Source organism: Berghia stephanieae, chromosome 4, assembly GCF_034508935.2.
Source record: "Berghia stephanieae isolate SIO BIC M18660-M18661 chromosome 4, UCSD_Bste_1.3, whole genome shotgun sequence".
Classification (NCBI taxonomy): domain Eukaryota; kingdom Metazoa; phylum Mollusca; class Gastropoda; order Nudibranchia; family Aeolidiidae; genus Berghia; species Berghia stephanieae.
Window position 1 is genome coordinate 14,680,046 of NC_088363.1, and position 17,500 is coordinate 14,697,545.

Genomic DNA, 17,500 nt, shown 5'->3' on the forward strand with positions numbered 1-17,500 from the left:
TAGTGGTAGTAGTAGTAGTGGTAGTAGTAGTAGTAGTAGTAGTAGTAGTAGTAGTAGTAGTAGTAGTAGTAGTAGTAGTAGTAGTAGTAGTAGTAGTAGTAGTGTAGTAGTAGTAGTAGTAGTAGTAGTAGTAGGTAGTAGTAGTATAGTATTAGTAGAGTATAGTATAGTAGAGTAGTAGTAGTAGTAATAGTAGTAGTAGTAGTAGTAGTAGTAGTAGTAGTAGTAGTAGGTAGTAGTAGTAGTAGTAGTAGTAGTAGTAGTAGTAGTAGTGTAGTAGTAGTAGTAGTAGTAGTAGTAGTTAGTAGTAGTAGTAGTAGTAGTAGTAGTAGTAGTAGTAGTATAGTAGTAGTAGTAGTAGTAATAGTAGTAGTAGTAGTAGTAGTAGTAGTAGTAGTAGTAGTAGTAGTAGTAGTAGTAGTAGTAGTAGTAGTAGTAGTAGTAGTAGTAGTAGTAGTAGTAGTAGTAGTAGTAGTAGTAGTAGTAGTAGTAGTAGTAGTAGTAGTAGTAGTAGTAGTAGTAGCAGTAGTAGTAGTAGAGTAGTAGTAGTAGTAGTAGCAGTAGTAGTAGTAGCAGTAGTAGTAGTAGTAGTAGTAGTAGTAGTAGTAGTAGTAGTAGTAGTAGTAGTAGTAGTAGTAGAATCAGTAGCAGTAGTAGTTTTAGTAGTTGTGGTCTTTGCTATTAATTATAGTGGTAGTGAAGATAGCATTAGATGAATAAGATATTGTATCGGTTCTAATAGAATAATATAATAAACGGTTACCTCTCAGTAGAAGTTGCTCTCTAACAACGTTTTCGATTGGATTATGAAGCCATCGGTGATACTTGTCTGGATCCATCTGTTCTAGACCACAAAGGGCAAAGGTCGTTTTGTCAATGGTTGACATAAAAGGCTATTAGGTGAATGCGGCTATCACGGATTATGTCCCTTGGTTGTGTCCAACAGAATGAACATTAACTATTAAGAGGACAGCACACATGTAAACACTATTTCTTGGGGCTCGATGGTTTGCACACGTGAGCAAATCTCACAAAAACACACAATTCATAAAAACAGCAAGCCACAACACAGAGATACCAGTCCCGTGTGGATGGATCTTTGTAATTATTCTTTGTCCACAAATCAAGGGACTGAATTTGGTAGGTAATGCATTCACTCAATAGTCGTGGGTTTAGTAGTAATAAAATGGAATGGAATTTTCAATGATGATTGGACGTTTTTGGGGTTTTCCCATTGTCAATATTATTAGGCGATGAATGAAACGCCAACAACGAATGAAAGTGAAAGATGATAGGATGTTTTGTTCAGGCATCCTCCAATCTCTCATTCGTCTTCAGGGTTTCATTGTTGTTGGTGGGGGGCTGGCTGAGACTAGCTTGTGTACATGTGGATGCCCAGAGCAGGCGATGGAGCACATCCTTAGAGAATGCCAGGATAGGCCCAGCTGCACTGACCATGACCTAAGAGTCTGCTCCACAGATGCTGTGGAGTGGGTTCGGTGTTGGAGCGACAAGTTATGATGAGCGTTTCATTCATCGTTTTGTTTTTTTTTTTTTTGTTTTTTTTTTGTTGACAATGTAGAAACCCCGGGACGTTCGCATCATCTGAGATTGTAAATCTAATTGGAGCTTCTATTCGATTTTAAATTTAAAACTTGAGATTTTATATAGAGCACTATTCACCATACACTTAACATATAAGACGAAACATGACATTATAATTTTTTTTCCGACAGAGACTACGTTGTTAACGGCCAGACACTCAATACAACACTTGAATACGGTGAGAGAATTTGATTAAAGGGCCTATAGGGAATGAGATTAGCGGAAGAGTAGCGTCCCTTGATTAGACGTCACCCATAGTCTGTGACGTCACCAGCGGAAAAGTTATTAGAGAGAGAACGTCATGTTGGTTGTGCGCACGCGTCTTTCGTCCTCGCTTCAGATGAAAGCGGCTTGAGACACTTCAAAACCAAATTGACGTTCTCTCTGTAAGGTGACGTCCAATCAAGGGACGCTACTATTCCGCTAATCTCATTCCCTATTCCAAGGACTGAACTATGCGCCACTCAGAGTGGGTTTAGAACCCTGGACCTGTGGAATGAGCCCCAACTAATGAAAATATTTTCATCCTCAAATCTCATTAAAGGCTCAAATAAATGATAAATCTTTTGTCATGCTGATTTCTATCATGTTTCAACTGTGAATTGGGATCGCCTATCCCACAGATGATGTTCTCTAAAGACTGCCTCTACACAGACAGCGGTCCCAATTCTTGTTGAATTGACTGATTAAGTCTGTGACACATTTTGAAAGACGCAAAAGCTTCCGATCGTAAGTTATCGATACTCATTCGGATGTACAACGTTGGAACTGATTAAACAGTTAACTGTCGTACTATGGAAAAAAACAAAAACTTTTTTAAATATTTGGCCAGAAAACTCGTCCTTCGAATATCGATCGATTGAAACGACCCTCATCTTGGCAAAGGCTTTCAATCCTGGGACTTTGAGAAGTCTTTAATAAAGTCCCAGGTTTGAGATTTTTTTCCAAGATGTGGGTCATTTAAATCGATCGATGTTTGAAAGATGAGTTTTCTGGACTAATGTTAAAATGCGTGTTTTTCCAGAGTAAGACAGTTAATTGGTTAAGTCATAATGCTTTACAGACTCAATTCCAGTCGCTTCGCTCACTTGTGGCCATGATTTTTCTACTCCATGGTATGTGCCTTATCCTTATTTTATGGGTTTTAATGAGTTATCAACACATGCTATATCCGTGTCCGGTGTATCGTGATTATCATATCACCTTTAAAAAGATTAGCTTGTTTTGTTTTATTTTCAGGCGGTATAGATTTTCCCCCCATATCTTCATCATGAATCATTTTCATAATCTAGCAATGACTATGAAAAATGTGTTTTTCTCTTTTTGAGGAAAATTTTTGTCTAAAATCAAAGCCCTATCTCCACTGAGTAAAAATGTTTTTGAATTTTGAAAATCCATTCATAAATAAACAAGTTATGCAGTTTCAATGGTGTCATTTATTTGGATGACCCGCAAAGAGGAAAAAAGCGCGAAAATATGGGACGTTTTTCGGCATTTTTTATCGACCTTTGGTTGTATCTTGCGTAATAAGTGGATTAAAAGATTGGAACTTGAAGAGCAAATTAGGATGGTGTTTTGTAAAATACGGGAAAAGTACTCGTCATATTCATATGAAATTTTACAACCAAAAAGAAGAAATGTTCATGTATTACCTTGTCAGCGGCAAAACCTGCACGCCCAGTAGTTTTAGAAATATTTTACTCCAAAGTGTAAAAATCTATTTTTAACGGTCTTCTGGTAATCGCACGAGTTTTGTCGCTTGACATAATCTACAATAACCTTTTTTCTAACTGTGTGCCAATTCAGTCATATTCATGGATAAACAGCGTCGTAAATAATTTTTTAAAATAGCATATACGAAACGGCTTCGTCCCATATTTTGACGCGAATTCGGGCACTTCGTGAGCGAAAAAGAGGCCCAAAGATTTGTGCGGGATAGTCATTGCTACATAATCGCTTCATTGATAGAATTGACTCTGATTTGCAGACTTTCTGATGTGCAATTTTGACAGCACAATAAATGACTTTCCATTTATTGTTGTCCAAATCATGACTGCTGTATAAAAGCTATTTTGTGTAAACAATATCATGGCAAATGGGTTCACTATTGCGTCAGTCAAGTTTAGTACTCATTTCTAAGGAAGATAAAAATAAAAAGTCCAATGCTGGGATTCATATAGGGAATGAGATTAGCGGAAGAGTAGCGCCCCTTGATTGGACGTCACCCATAGTCTGTGACGTCACCGGCGGAAAAGTTATTAGAGAGAGAACGTCATGTTGGTTGTGCGCATGCGTCTCTCGTCCTCGCGGTCTCTCTCTAATAACTTTTCCGCCGGTGACGTCACAGACTATGGGTGACGTCCAATCAAAGGACGCTACTCTTCCGCTAATCTCATTCCCTATAGTGTACTGCGGTAGTCGTGGCAACAAATCATTGAGCAGTTAATTACTTACAATGCTGTGTTTGAAGATTTTATCCACTATATCAATATTAAACAAATGGTACATCATGCTGCACCCCTGGAATAGAAAAAGATCAGTTTTAACCATTTGCTAGATTTGAGTAAATAAATAGTAAATAATGAATTTATATCGCGCCTAAACATCCACGTTAATCGTGCTCTGCGGCGATTTACATAATAAAAATAAAAATGTTTAAAAACAACAAAATAAAAAATCTTGACACTACATGATAAATAATAAGCATGCATACAAAAAAAAAAAAATCAAAGCAACATCTATTTTATGAAAAATAAGCCTCGCGGAACATCTCAGTCTTCAGACATTTCCTGAAAGATGATAGATTTTCACAGGACTTTGTCCGAGGACTAAGTGCGTTCCATTGGCGTGGAGCTATGAATGAAAAGGCTTTTTCACCGAAAGTGGATTTTGAGGTGGTAACTTTTAGAAGTTGGGACTGAGATGATCTTAAATTTCGAATGGGTTCATATTTTTTAATCAGTTCCTGCAAATATTCAAGTGCCAATCCATAGAGTAGGATGTCTTTCCATAACCTCCAATGACTGTGAGTCAGTTGTATTATAAAACATGAAAACTAAATTGGCCTTAATATAGTTTACAATGTTAAAGGAATGTAAATGTTGCTGCTCGAAGCTCGAAGGAATAAATAAGTAACAATATGAAATTGAATGTAAGCTTCAATTTGATTACGAAAACAGATAAAGTGGACGTTTCGGGTTTCCCCTTTATCAGCAAACAACACCCACTATCACATTATCTCATTCATCTGTAGTGTTTCATTCATCCTGTTTGTTCATTTCATATTGTTACAATGTTAAACAATAACGAATAATTTTGGTAATATATAAGTTCAGCAAACCATCATCAAACCATAGATTTGCTGAACCTCTCTATTTATAAACAAGATTTTTGGGAAATGGGGATTAAAATTTCCCTTCAATAGCCTCAGCAACAACAGGGCACCAGGAGAAGAAGACATAAAATCAGGACTTTTAAAAAAATGGATCACCATTATTGGATGAAGGAGTGATTTGAATCATCACGTGACAATGGCAAATTAAGTAGGTTCAAATAGATAATGAAACGAAAAAAAAAACAACAAAAACAGAATCATGAATCTTTTTGAGAAGCTGCTCTAGAATCCTCCTTGGATATGTTCCCGATTTCTTAGTCTCACAAAATGAACTTTGATGTTGAAGACACTATGATGATTAGTGCGAGGTAATTTTCAGAATCAATTTTCCCTATCGTACTGTACTCACATAATAGTATAAATAACCTTGTATTTGGTATCAAATGAAACTTTATTCAATTCCCTATTCAACATAAGAATCGTTGTTCCGCAAACTTCTGCATTTGGTGTACTCTACGGTCAAAGATGATGACCAATGGCTAGTTGTCCAAGGCCATAATCACAGTCCTCGTCGCGTTTTGAATCTGGTCCTCGTCTTCAAATAGTTGACCTGGCAGTATTTCTTCCTCCTTAGGAAAGAGATGAAAGTCGCATGGGGGGGGGGGGGAGCAAAATCAGGTACATAGGACGGGTGTTCCCACAATTCTAACGAGTATCCCTCAAGAATCTGGTTCACAACAGCACTTGACCTCTTTTTGCTCTTCTGTCAACAAATGAGTGATCCACTTTGCGAACATCTTTTTTGCCAATCTCGTTGGTCAATATTCCATAAATGGTTGTAGTGGATACATCAACAAGTTTACTTATCTTCCTACAAGTTGGTCTTGAATATTCTTCCACAACAACTGTCGTTCTCACAACAGTATCGCCACAAGTGACAACAGGAGGCCTCCTCCAGTGTGCTCCTCCTCCTGCATGTCAGATCTCTCCCATCTTCAACTTCCCTGGCCCACCTTCAAACAGTTTGAATTAAAGGAGCATCGTCTCCTTGTGTTTCGAAAGTAGACTTGCCGAGAAGAGGTGAAAATTTGAGGACAACCCAAACATCGTTGCATGAGAAGGCTGCATTAATGTTTTGCTCTGACATTTTACTTCGATTTCGCTTGGACCTGGAGCAAAGGTACGACAAACTTGATACGTCACAGCTCTATGGCATGACAACCAATATACTTGAAATTTGTCATCTAAATTTCATAGACATGACGTCATATAATCTCAAATTTTAGTTTTTCTGGATTGCTTAATAGTGATGATATAGTTAGAGGAAAACTTAATTCTGAAACACACCGCGTAAGTGTTTTACATGACACAAGTATATACCTATCTATAATTTATAGTATAAAAACTACCATGTTTTTAGAGTGTTGCTTTTCTCCAAATATGTTTGTTGTTTTTGTTTTTAAGAGTTTTACGCACGGAGCTTGCATGCAACACATGAAGGTCATATCAGCGCCAGCAAAATGGAAGAAAATGAGTTAGTAAAAAGTTCTAGAGTTACAATCAAAGCACCCAAAAAAGTTAAGACAAATGGGAATTGGTTCAACTAGGAAACAACAGATGTAGATTCCAAGAGCACCGTATCAAATTACTTAGTTAGAGATTACCTAAAATTCTCATCCAGACACAAGCACAAGTCCCCACTAAGAGGAAATCACTCAAATGTTTACAAATCATATATAATATGGAAATAAAACATAATGCAGTGCTTTAAAGAGAGATTATTTATAAGACAAAATAATATCACCTCCCAAAACTAACTATACATTTGACAGTTTCCCTCCCGGCTAGGGTATCTGGTCAGGGCCAGGACAAAACCAAATAATCTCATCCCAATACAAAGACAGAAAGCGAGTTGAAAAACAGATTTAAGGGGATAGAAGACGCAGTAAGCACCTCCTTGCCCACTATGGGAGGTCAGGAACCCCACCCAGGGCTCCAAATATCACCATGTTTCAGCTGTTGCATTCAAAAGAGTTTTCTTATTGAATAATATTCATACCAGCTATACACAGCATTGGGTCTGTGTTGTGAAAGCCAACAATGTCAACCAAAAACATTATGCTAAAAGACACTCACTCCGATCGGTACTCCGTTGGTGAATACAAAAGGTACATCAAAGTCTTGTGAGTAGAATCCAACTCTCTCACTTAACTCATTGCAAAACTCTTCTCTTGAAAGGTCCTTCTCCTCAAAGGCAACTAAGTACTTATGTAGAATTAGCTTAACAAGTAGTCGCCGAAATGCCTCGATAGGCTTGCGGCGTCGGTAGTCGATGTAGATTACAGCAAGCCAGCGTTCTGATGAATATGATGTCTTCTGTGAAATTAGAACGAATAAAACAAATAACTGTCTTCGTGATAATTGTTGATTGATGGGTTCATGCGTTGGTTTTTTGAAAAATTGAGCTTTTATATAGCGCGATATAAACGAAACTTGCTCAAAGCGCTTTACAAAGGGTCCCTAGCCAGCATCGACACTAAACGTGTAGGACGAGACATGATACCTGTCAGGCTATATTACAATTTTTTCCCAACAGAGACAACACTGTTAACGGCCAGGTATTCATTTTACACCAGAGAGATTGTGAGAAAAGAGCCTTTTTCAAGGAGTCAACTATGCACCGCTCAGAGCGGTACTCGAATCCATAAACTTCCGATCCTAAAGCGAGTGCCATACCATTAGACCACATAGCCGTGGGCTATGACACCAAAAGTTATTATATATAGAGTAAATAAGGGACTGAGGGCAAGGTGAAAATATAGATAGAATGCGCTTGGCCAAGGAGTTCACAACATTGCCATCCGGAAGTATAACGGACCAACACACAAACTCTGTGTAACCATGAACTTTTATAGTCTGGTTAATACAGTTTAGTGAGAACAACTCACAAACGCGGATGGCAAAAACAATAACAAAGGCCTGAGTGACGTCATCTTCGAACTATCTATAGACGATCAACTCATATTTACTTGTACTTTTTACAACTCTAACCATGTATTAATAATACTTTGGTTTTGTTCATCATTGACGACGAAAAGGATCATCAGGAAAACAAGCTCAGTTACATTTACTATAGATAGTATGCGCTTGGCTAAGAAGCTCATAACATTGCCATCCGGAAGTATAACGGACCAACACACAAAATTGTGTGTAACCTTAAACGGTTATAGTCAGGTTAATACAGTTCAGTGAGCATTACTCATAAACGCGGATGGCAAAAAACAATAACAAAGACCCGAGTGACGTCATCTTCGAACTATGTATAGATAGTTCGAAGATGACGTCATTCAGGCCTTTGTTATTGTTTTTGCCATCCGCGTTTGTGAGTTGTTCTCACTAAACTGTATTAACCAGACTATAAAAGTTCATGGTTACACAGAGTTTGTGTGTTGGTCCGTTATACTTCCGGATGGCAATGTTGTGAACTCATTGGCCAACCGCATTCTATCTATAAGATAGAACGAGATTCGCACCACTCAGCTCTTTGTTATTGTTTTAGTCAGCCATTTTTATCCGTAGTTTTTAGTCAGCCATTTTTATCAGTAGTTCTCACTAAACTCTATCATTCAGACGAGAAACGTTGACGGTTACACATAGTTTTGTGTGTTGGTACGTTATATCCGGCTGGCGGATGTTGCGAGTTTTTTTTTCTTTTGGCTAAAGGCAATGCATCAATTACCCTTCATTATGAGAATTATAAAAGAGGTATAGATAGTATGCACTTGGCTAAGAAGTTCACAACATTGCCATCCGGAAGTAAAACTGGCCAACACACAAAACTGTGTGTAACCTTGAAGGTTTATAGTCTGGTTAATACAGTTTAGTGAGAAGTACTCATGAACGCGGATGGCAAAAAAACAATAACAAAGACACGAGTGACGTCAACTTCGAACTATCTATAAGGGAGTGAGAGGGGGGGGGTGTAGGGAGGGGTGTTCCCGATAGCTCAGTTGGTCGAGCAACTCGTTTCATTATCAAAGGGACCGAGATCGATCCCAGGTACAGTCGAGGTTTTCTTTTTCTGACCCCTTTGTCCATCCAGCAGTAATTGGGTAGCTGGGTCTGTTAGATATGACGGAGAGTACTTTGCGATAGACTAGCGTCCTCTCCATAGGGTAGCAAGTAATTTCTATTGTCCGTTTAAACCGGGATAAAAACTCCGGCTCCATGGGCTTTATGCCTCTGAAAGGACTACTTTTATAAGGCAGGTGGAAAGGGGGCGGGGGGGGGGATCTCAATTTCTTTTTTAAATGAGAGCAATACTCTTCAACAGTCGTAACGTCACTTCCTTACTAATGACGCATGGTAACTTAATAACACTGGCTCTAAACTATCGGAACAATGGCGGACGCCCTTATGAAATATTTCCCCGGCGAGCATAAAGAGTATCCAGAGGGGAAAAACACATACATTTGATCATGTTTTGACTTTTACAAATTCTGATCGCAAGGCATATGAAAAGTTCTAGCCAGCATGAAAAATAAAAAGTAATGACTTTCTTTGTTTAGAACCAAGATGGCCGCCGTTGCCGGGCGGCGTGACATCAGACTATTGAATCGTATTGTCATATCCCTATAATCCCTTCCTCGTGCAATTTCTCATATTTGATAACACAAGCGCCCACAGGTCGGATATAGCGAAGTGGCCATAATATAGAGTTTAAGTTTGTAGAATCTAAGAGAAATGTGCGGTTATTCATCGTGTGATAAGTAGTGGTAGTAGTAGTAGTAGTAGTAGTAGTAGTAGTAGTAGTAGTAGTAGTAGTAGTAGTAGTAGTAGTAGTAGTAGTAGTAGTAGTAGTAGTAGTATAATAACAATAATAATAATAATAATAATAATAATAATAATAATAATAATAATAATAATAATAATAATAATATTGATGATAATAATAATAATATTAATAAAAATAACGATGATAATAATAATAATAATAATAATAATAATAATAATAATAATAATAATAATAATAACGATTGTTGATGTCATTGTTTATTTGCTGGTGGTGATAGTGGTAGTGGTGTTGGTGGTGATGGTGGTGGTGGTAGTAGTGGTAGTGGTGGTAGTGGTGGTGGTGGTAGTGGTGTTGGTGGTGATGGTGGTGATGGTGGTGGTGGTAGTGGTGTTGGTGGTGATAGTGGTGGTGGTGATGGTGATGGTGGTAGTGGTGTTGGTGGTGATAGTGGTGGTGGTGATGGTGGTGGTGGTAGTGGTGTTGGTAGTGATGGTAGTGATGGTGGTGGTGATAGTGGTGGTGGTGGTGATGGTGGTGGTGGTAGTGGTGGTAATGATGGTGGTGGTGGTAGTGGTGATGGTGGTGGTGGTAGTGATGGTGGTGGTGGTGGTGGTGGTGGTGGTGGTGGTGGTGAAGGTGGTGGTGGTAGTGGTGGTGGTGTTGGTGGTGATGGTAGTGGTGGTAGTGATGGTGGTGGTAGTGGTGGTGATGGTGGTGGTGGTAGTGGTGGTAATGATGGTGGTGGTGGTAGTGGTGGTGGTGATGGTGGTGGTGGTAGTGTTGGTGGCGGTGATGGTGGTGGTGGTGGTGGTGGTGGTGGTGGTAGTGGTGGTGATGTTGGTGGTGATGGTGGTGGTGGTAGTGGTGTTGGTAGTGGTGATGGTGGTGGTGGTGATGGTGGTAGTGGTGATGGTGGTAGTGGTGGTGATGGTGGTGATGGTGGTGGTGGTGATAGTGGTAGTGGTAGTGGTGATGGTGGTGGTGGTGCTCCTGTCACATCATCATCGTCATTATCAGTAATACTATTACTGTTATAATTTCCATTAGCCACGAATTTTTTCTGGTAAAATTTGTATCGAGCTCGCTATTATATTTATGATAACTCGATGGAAGGAGATGGTACCATCTAAATCATCAATAAAATGCAATTTATAACTTATAAAGTATAATATGTACCAACCTTTAGTTTCCGTGATTCGCTTTGCCCGGTATTTACAAACAAATTTTCTAGTATTTTGGAATATTTCAGGATGTATTCATAGTCATGGGTCAACTCATGACGGATCATTTCCGATAAGGTCGGCAAGAGCGCAAATAAAACCGGCATTTGCATGCTGAGAAGACCGCGTACAGGATTTATGTGATCGTGATCGGTGGTCGATTTAGTGTCTACCACATGGGTCACTTTAGACGGGATGGATGAGAGGCTACTACACTGACTCGAGCGACTGCCGACTCTGCTGCTTCTGCTTCTACTGTCTTTTGCCACAGACTCGCGGGAAAGAACTATTCGAGCTTCGTTAAAGCCGTCCACCGGTCTGCTCGGCAAGGCAATTAGATCGTCCAGTTTAGTCTGTAGAACGTAGTTGACGGTCTCAAGAAACCCAGTTTGCATTGCGTCGTCCAAATCCGTCTCCTCTGAGATTGGCTCTAACCCTGAAAATGGTTTGTCGTGGTTGGCTTTTAAAAGGAAGCCCTCTTGATTCATTTTAGTGTGTCGTTCGAATTGCTGCTTTTGCAGTACGGCAGATGACATTTTTCTTATCAATGGCAATGTAAGGTTAAACCTTCGAACCAGCGGTTTGAGATAGCCAGTTTCAACTTTAACTTTGGGTTTTGTTTTTTGAGCCAAATCATCTTTTTCTTGGCTTTGGCTCCATTCACTTGTAGTGCTTTGACTCGGTGGCCTCCGAAGAAGCCAGCACTTGGCCAAGCACAACAGACATGATGTTTTGTCATGTGACCTAGAATGCAATTGACGCTTTGTTTTGTTTGTTGTGGAAGATACCCCACTCGGGATAAGGTCGATGGCGATGCCATCCTGCACGTCTATGTCTGTTGCACTTTCGAGAATTTCCGATTTTCGAAGTAATGTTTTCTTACTTTTATTTTCCCTTCGAGGTATAGTTATGTCATGAAGACGATATTTGAAAGACATTACAACTTTATCATTCCTCTTATCTTTTAGTTTATCGCCATACAATAAAATCGTTTTTTTAGATTTAAAAATTGCTTCAAAAAGTATTATAAATTAAATGAATGTTCACACCTTGTTTCGATTTATCAACCTGATCTGTTTAGGAGTTATTATTTCTCTTTAAAAAATGTTTCGACCGCTTCTATCTTCGACTCTGTCTCTCGTTGTCAAGTTAGACATTGAAGAGAATGTTTCTTCCAAAGTATTCCTTCTATCTATACTCTGTTTCTTGTGTAACTTAAAAATTTGAAAATTTAAAGTCGTTTACGAAACATTTACACAATCTCATAAAATTAGAATAAAATTAAATACAAATTACACACAGCTTGTCCCTTGTCTAAAAAAAGAAGAAATCACCAAAGTTCCTCGCAGTTCCAAACACGGCTAAATTAAAATACCGAAAAAGAGTTCACAAATAAAATACTAAAATGATTTTTGTCGTTTGATTGAGACCATCTGTTTCGGCACGCTGACTAGTTCTTCCACTTTCGGGCTCCTGGGGCGGTCTGTAAATATAAGATACATAATCATACCAGTTGATTGTCTATTGTCTTGATAAAAAATCGTCATTATAAACAATATCTTCTATCTATTCATGCTACTACTACTACTACTACTACTACTACTACTACTACTACTACTACTACTACTACTACTACTACTACTCTACTACTACTACTACTACTACTACTACTACTATACTACTACTAGTACTACTACTACACTACTACTTCTACTCTACTACTACTACTACTACTACTACTACTACTACTACTACTACTACTACTAAATACTACTACTACTACTACATCTACTACTACTACTACTACTACTACTACTACTACTACTACTACTACTACTACTACTACTACTACTACTAATAATAATAATAATAATAATAATAATAATAATAATAATAATAATAATAATAATAATAATAATAATAATAATAATAATAATAATAAATATACTACTACTACTACTACTACTACTACTACTACTACTACTACTACTACTACTACTACAACCACCACTAGATACTGCTACTACTACTACTACTACTACTACTACTACTACTACTACTACTACTACTACTACTACTACTACTACTACTACTACTACTACCTTGTCGGCCGCACACAAACAATTCAAGTAAAAGGAATAAAATCGGATATTTTTACTGTTGACTTTGGTGTGCCCCAGGGATCTGTTCTGGGTCCCATTCTCTAACACTTTATACAAACAACCATTGAGTCATAAAGGTGTCACGAATCATGTGTACGGTGATGACACCCAGCTATACCAATCGGCAAGACCAAACGAAATTAAAGGGTTACTGAAATCGATGGAGAACTGCATTGAAGATGTGAAGAACTCGATGGTAGCTAATAAACTGAAAATGAACGATGAGAAAACAGAACTCCTATTAAGTAATCCTAAAAAATAACATTTGTGAACAAGGCCTTTCGATTTGTATTGATGATTTGAAAATAACGTTTTCTGAAAACGCCAGAAACCTGGGAATTTATTTTAGCAGTGACCTGTCCTTGGAATATCATGTGACACAACTTTGCAAAGCACTGTATTGTGAAATTCGGTGTATTGTCCAACTTTCGGCATTTTAAAATCAAAATTCCTTAAAGACTCTAGTGTCTGCTTTTGTTTTTACTCGTTAGGACTATTGCAAATCACTCCTGTCTAATTCCCCAGGTTTCTTACTTGATATCTTGCAGCGGTTTCAAAATCAAGCTGCTAGAATAGTTTTAAGAAGAAATAAGAGAGAACACACGACTCCAATGCTTTTGACTTTGCACTAGCTTCCCATTAGGGCCAGGGTGCTCTTTAAGGTTGGAGTCATGTGATTTAAATGTTTTCACGGAAGCGCCCCTGCTTATCTCAATGATCTTGACGAATCATACTTCCCGCTCCGTGCATTGAAATCAGGTGATCATCGTCTGCTTAAAGTGCCAAAAAAGGGTAAAAATAATTTCTGACAGATCCTTTAGTCACTTTGCACTTTGCACCGACTTTCTGGAACAATCCCCCCTTATTTCTTCGTTACGTCCCAACTGAACTCGCTTTCAGGAAACACTTAAAAAACGTATTTATTCCGTGGATTTTTATATTTAAATGGGTTTGTCTTGATATATATATATATATATATATATATATATATATATATATATATATATATATATATATATATATATATATATATAAGTTATAACAAGCAACAAAATCAAAGCCAAACAAAATCTCACGTTCTCGTTTCCGTCGAATTACCAGGCGTTCCTCGTCGTCCTTGGCTCTCCGCTCGGAGACTAGCCGTGACTTCTGCAATTTCTGGTGAAGCATTATTATTATTATTATTATTATTATTATTATTATTATTATTATTATTATTATTATTATTAGCCATATGGAACCTATTATTTCCATATCATACAGTACCAGTCGCTTGTTGGGCGTCCTTTTTGTACTTACTCTCACAATATCCGTCAAATCTATATCGAGGTAGCCATTCACACCTGATTCAAGTGGGGTGATGCGTGTTAAGTGCCTTTTCCAACGACATCACGTCGGGACAAGAATATCCTACGATCCCTGTCATCCATCAGGTCACTGACCACACTTAATATCGCTTGACTTTTGTGTCAAGACAAGACATCGTACCGCTGAGCGTAGCCATGGTTAAAATATAGATAGATCGAAGTTGACGTTACCCAGGTCTTTGTTTGTTTGTTGTTTTTTATTTGTTTTTGTTTGTTTTTTGTTTTGTTTTTGCCGCCCGCGTTTATGAGTAATAGGCTTCAACAGTCGTGACGTCACTTCCCCCGTAATGACGCATAGTAACATAGCAACTGGTTCTAAACTATCGGAACAATGGCGGACGCCCTTATGAAATAGTTCTCCGACGAGCACAAAAGTGTATCCAGAGGAGAAAAGAAATATAAATCTGATCATATTGAATTTTTTACTTTCATACATCTGATCACATGACACGTGAAATAGTTCTAGCCAGTATGAAGAATAAAAAGTACAGATTTTCTTTGTTTAGATCCAAGCTGCTCGTTGCTGGGCGGACGTGACATCAGACTATTGAATCTACTTCTCACTTATCTGTATTATCCAAACGATAAAAGTTCATGGTTACACAGAGTTTTGTGTGTTGGTCCGTTATACTTCCGGATGGCAATGTTATGAGCTTCTTAGCCAAGCGCATACTATCTATAGCCTGACACTAGAACCGTGGCCTTCGTAAAGTTATGGCCTGATACTGACCAAAAAATGGCGTCAAAATGCCAGTCTTTTGCCACAAAAGAAAACAAATCGTGAGTTGTATTCAATAGTTCAGCCAATGAAATAACTTGTTTCCATGAGCTCTACTAACGACAACTCACGAGGCGGTGCAAAAACCAAATAATGACGTCAAACTGCCAGTCCTTTTGGATTTCAGTATCAGGCTATAACATAACGATGGCTACGCTAGAACCCTCTAGAACATAATATAGTTGACGTCATTTTTAAGGCTTGTGCAGCATCTAGTGAGTTGTCGTAGTAGTGCTCAAGGAAACAAATGATTCCATTGGTTGAACTAGTGAAAACAACTCACGATTTGTTTTCTTTTGTGGCCAAAGACTTGTCTTGTCTTTTGACGTCATTTTTTGGCCAGTGTCAGGCGAGAGTTTACGGTGGCTTCTCGCTGAGCCACCAAGCCAAAATTGGTGTTATCACTTACCTATCATTATTTTTATTCTCATCATCATTGTTATTGCCATCATCGTCGTCGTCGTCGTCATCATCATCATCATCATCATCACATGACGATGAAAAAGACTTAAACAGCTTTTATCGATGTTTTGACTCAAAACAATTAAACCCGATTTTTAAAAGTATTATTAATAGCCGAATCGGGGTCCCAGTACGGAGCTGAAAACAAAAATAAACAAAACATCCCTATAAAACCGAAGACGTTCTAAACCTTGAAACGGCAGTCCACACTGAGAGGAGAACTTCCACATCCATGCGCCACTTCAATGACAAGTAAATATAGATAGTTCGAAGATGACGTCACTCAGGCCATTGTTATTGTTTTTGCCATCCGCGTTTGTGAGTTGTTCTCACTAAACTGTATTAACCAGACTATAAAAGTTCATGGTTACACAGAGTTTGTGTGTTGGTCCGTTATACTTCCGGATGGCAATGTTGTGAACTCCTTGGCCAAGCGCATTCTATCTATATGTACTTCCTCAGTTTGAATATAGTTTTATTTACCAAAAGAAAAGAAACAAATTGACTTCTGTCTATCATTCAAGCCACACAAAAAAAAGACGAGTTCTTCATTATTTTCATGGCTTAAAAGTTTCCAGTAGAGCGAAAGTGGTGTGGTTATCTTGGTTGCTGACCAGTCGTGCTTGAACTTGAAAGTAAAAAAAAATATTTTAAAAAATTGAGCTTTATATAGCGCAATATCCACTAAATTATGTGGTCAAAGCGCTTTACAAGGGGTCCCTGGTCAACAGCAGCATTTAACATGTAGGACGGGACATGCCGCCTGTTAGGCGATATTTCAATTTTTCGGAAAAAGACAACGCTGTTAACGGCCAGGTACTCATTTTACACCTGAGTACGGTGAGAGAAAGTGAGTAAAGAGCCTTTTCCAAGGACCCAACTATGCGCCGAGCGCGAGGCTCGAACCCAGGACCTTCCGATCCAAAAGCGAGTGCCATACCACAAGACCACATAGCAGCACTATTTAAGTACTGGTCGTTCAAACTCTGACAAAATAAAGGCCTTGATTGTCGACGCAAAATTTATCTGTTTCTTATTAATCCTACCAGTCCACATTATTTCCATGGTTTAAAAATTTCCAGTCGGGCGAAAGTTTGTGCGGGCCATCTTGGTTAGTTATCAGTTGTGTCTGAGAGTCCGGGGCGTTCTAAACCTAACAAAATAAAGACCCTAATTCAGACCTACCTATTTGAAAATCTAAAAATTCGGAATTTTTAGAAAATAAAAGTTGTAGTCGCTATAGTAAACTTAACAGACCAACAATTTGCCCTCACAATCCCCCTCGTGGATCTTTACCTTGCAGCTGGTGAGGGGGCTTGAGCCACACGGGAGGGCAAAGGTGTAAATCCCGGTTGACCGTCACGAGACCACCCCGGGTATCGAGCCAACGAGCCATATGAGCTGCTCGCCCCGGTGTGTGACTAAATTTGATCCAACCCGGTGCCCGAATAGCAGCCGCTATCCCGGGCGCCACACTACTATCTTCATGAAGGTTCCAAATCAGTTCAGTCGAAAGGTGTGTTGTGACGATGCTACCCGGCGGGTTCGCGACGGTGCACGAATGCGGACCGGACTTTGCTGATTGGGTCGATCGTCATAACATAGTAGTGTGAGCCATAAGAGGCTGCTGCCCTCACAATGATTAGATATCACCTCAAAATCTTTGAAATTATTCACTGTGGCATCAACTTTCATTTTCAATAGTTTTAATGACTCAGAAAAGTTCAAGGAGTTATGAAAATGGAGTCAAAATTTCGTAATTCTACTAATTATTCGT

General features: G+C 38.7%; 1 protein-coding gene across 3 annotated transcripts in view; it reads right to left on the reverse strand.

Annotated features, from left to right (window-relative positions):
• LOC144970069 (uncharacterized) overlaps positions 1-17,500 on the reverse strand; it is a 22,559-nt gene that overhangs the window by 3,008 nt on the left and 2,051 nt on the right. For 2 of the 3 annotated variants that reach the window (XM_078909270.1, XM_078909271.1), the window contains exons 2-6: positions 14,193-14,274; positions 10,915-12,437; positions 7,076-7,315; positions 4,060-4,125; positions 764-839 (exon numbers count right to left, since the gene is read on the reverse strand). In XM_078909270.1, the coding sequence (XP_078765396.1) occupies positions 764-839; positions 4,060-4,125; positions 7,076-7,315; positions 10,915-11,892 (1,360 nt within the window). In that variant the 5' untranslated portion in view covers positions 11,893-12,437; positions 14,193-14,274. Of the gene's footprint in view, positions 1-763; positions 845-4,059; positions 4,126-7,075; positions 7,316-10,914; positions 12,438-14,192; positions 14,275-17,500 lie in introns of all 3 variants that reach the window. The other variant, XM_078909272.1, reaches the window with a different exon arrangement.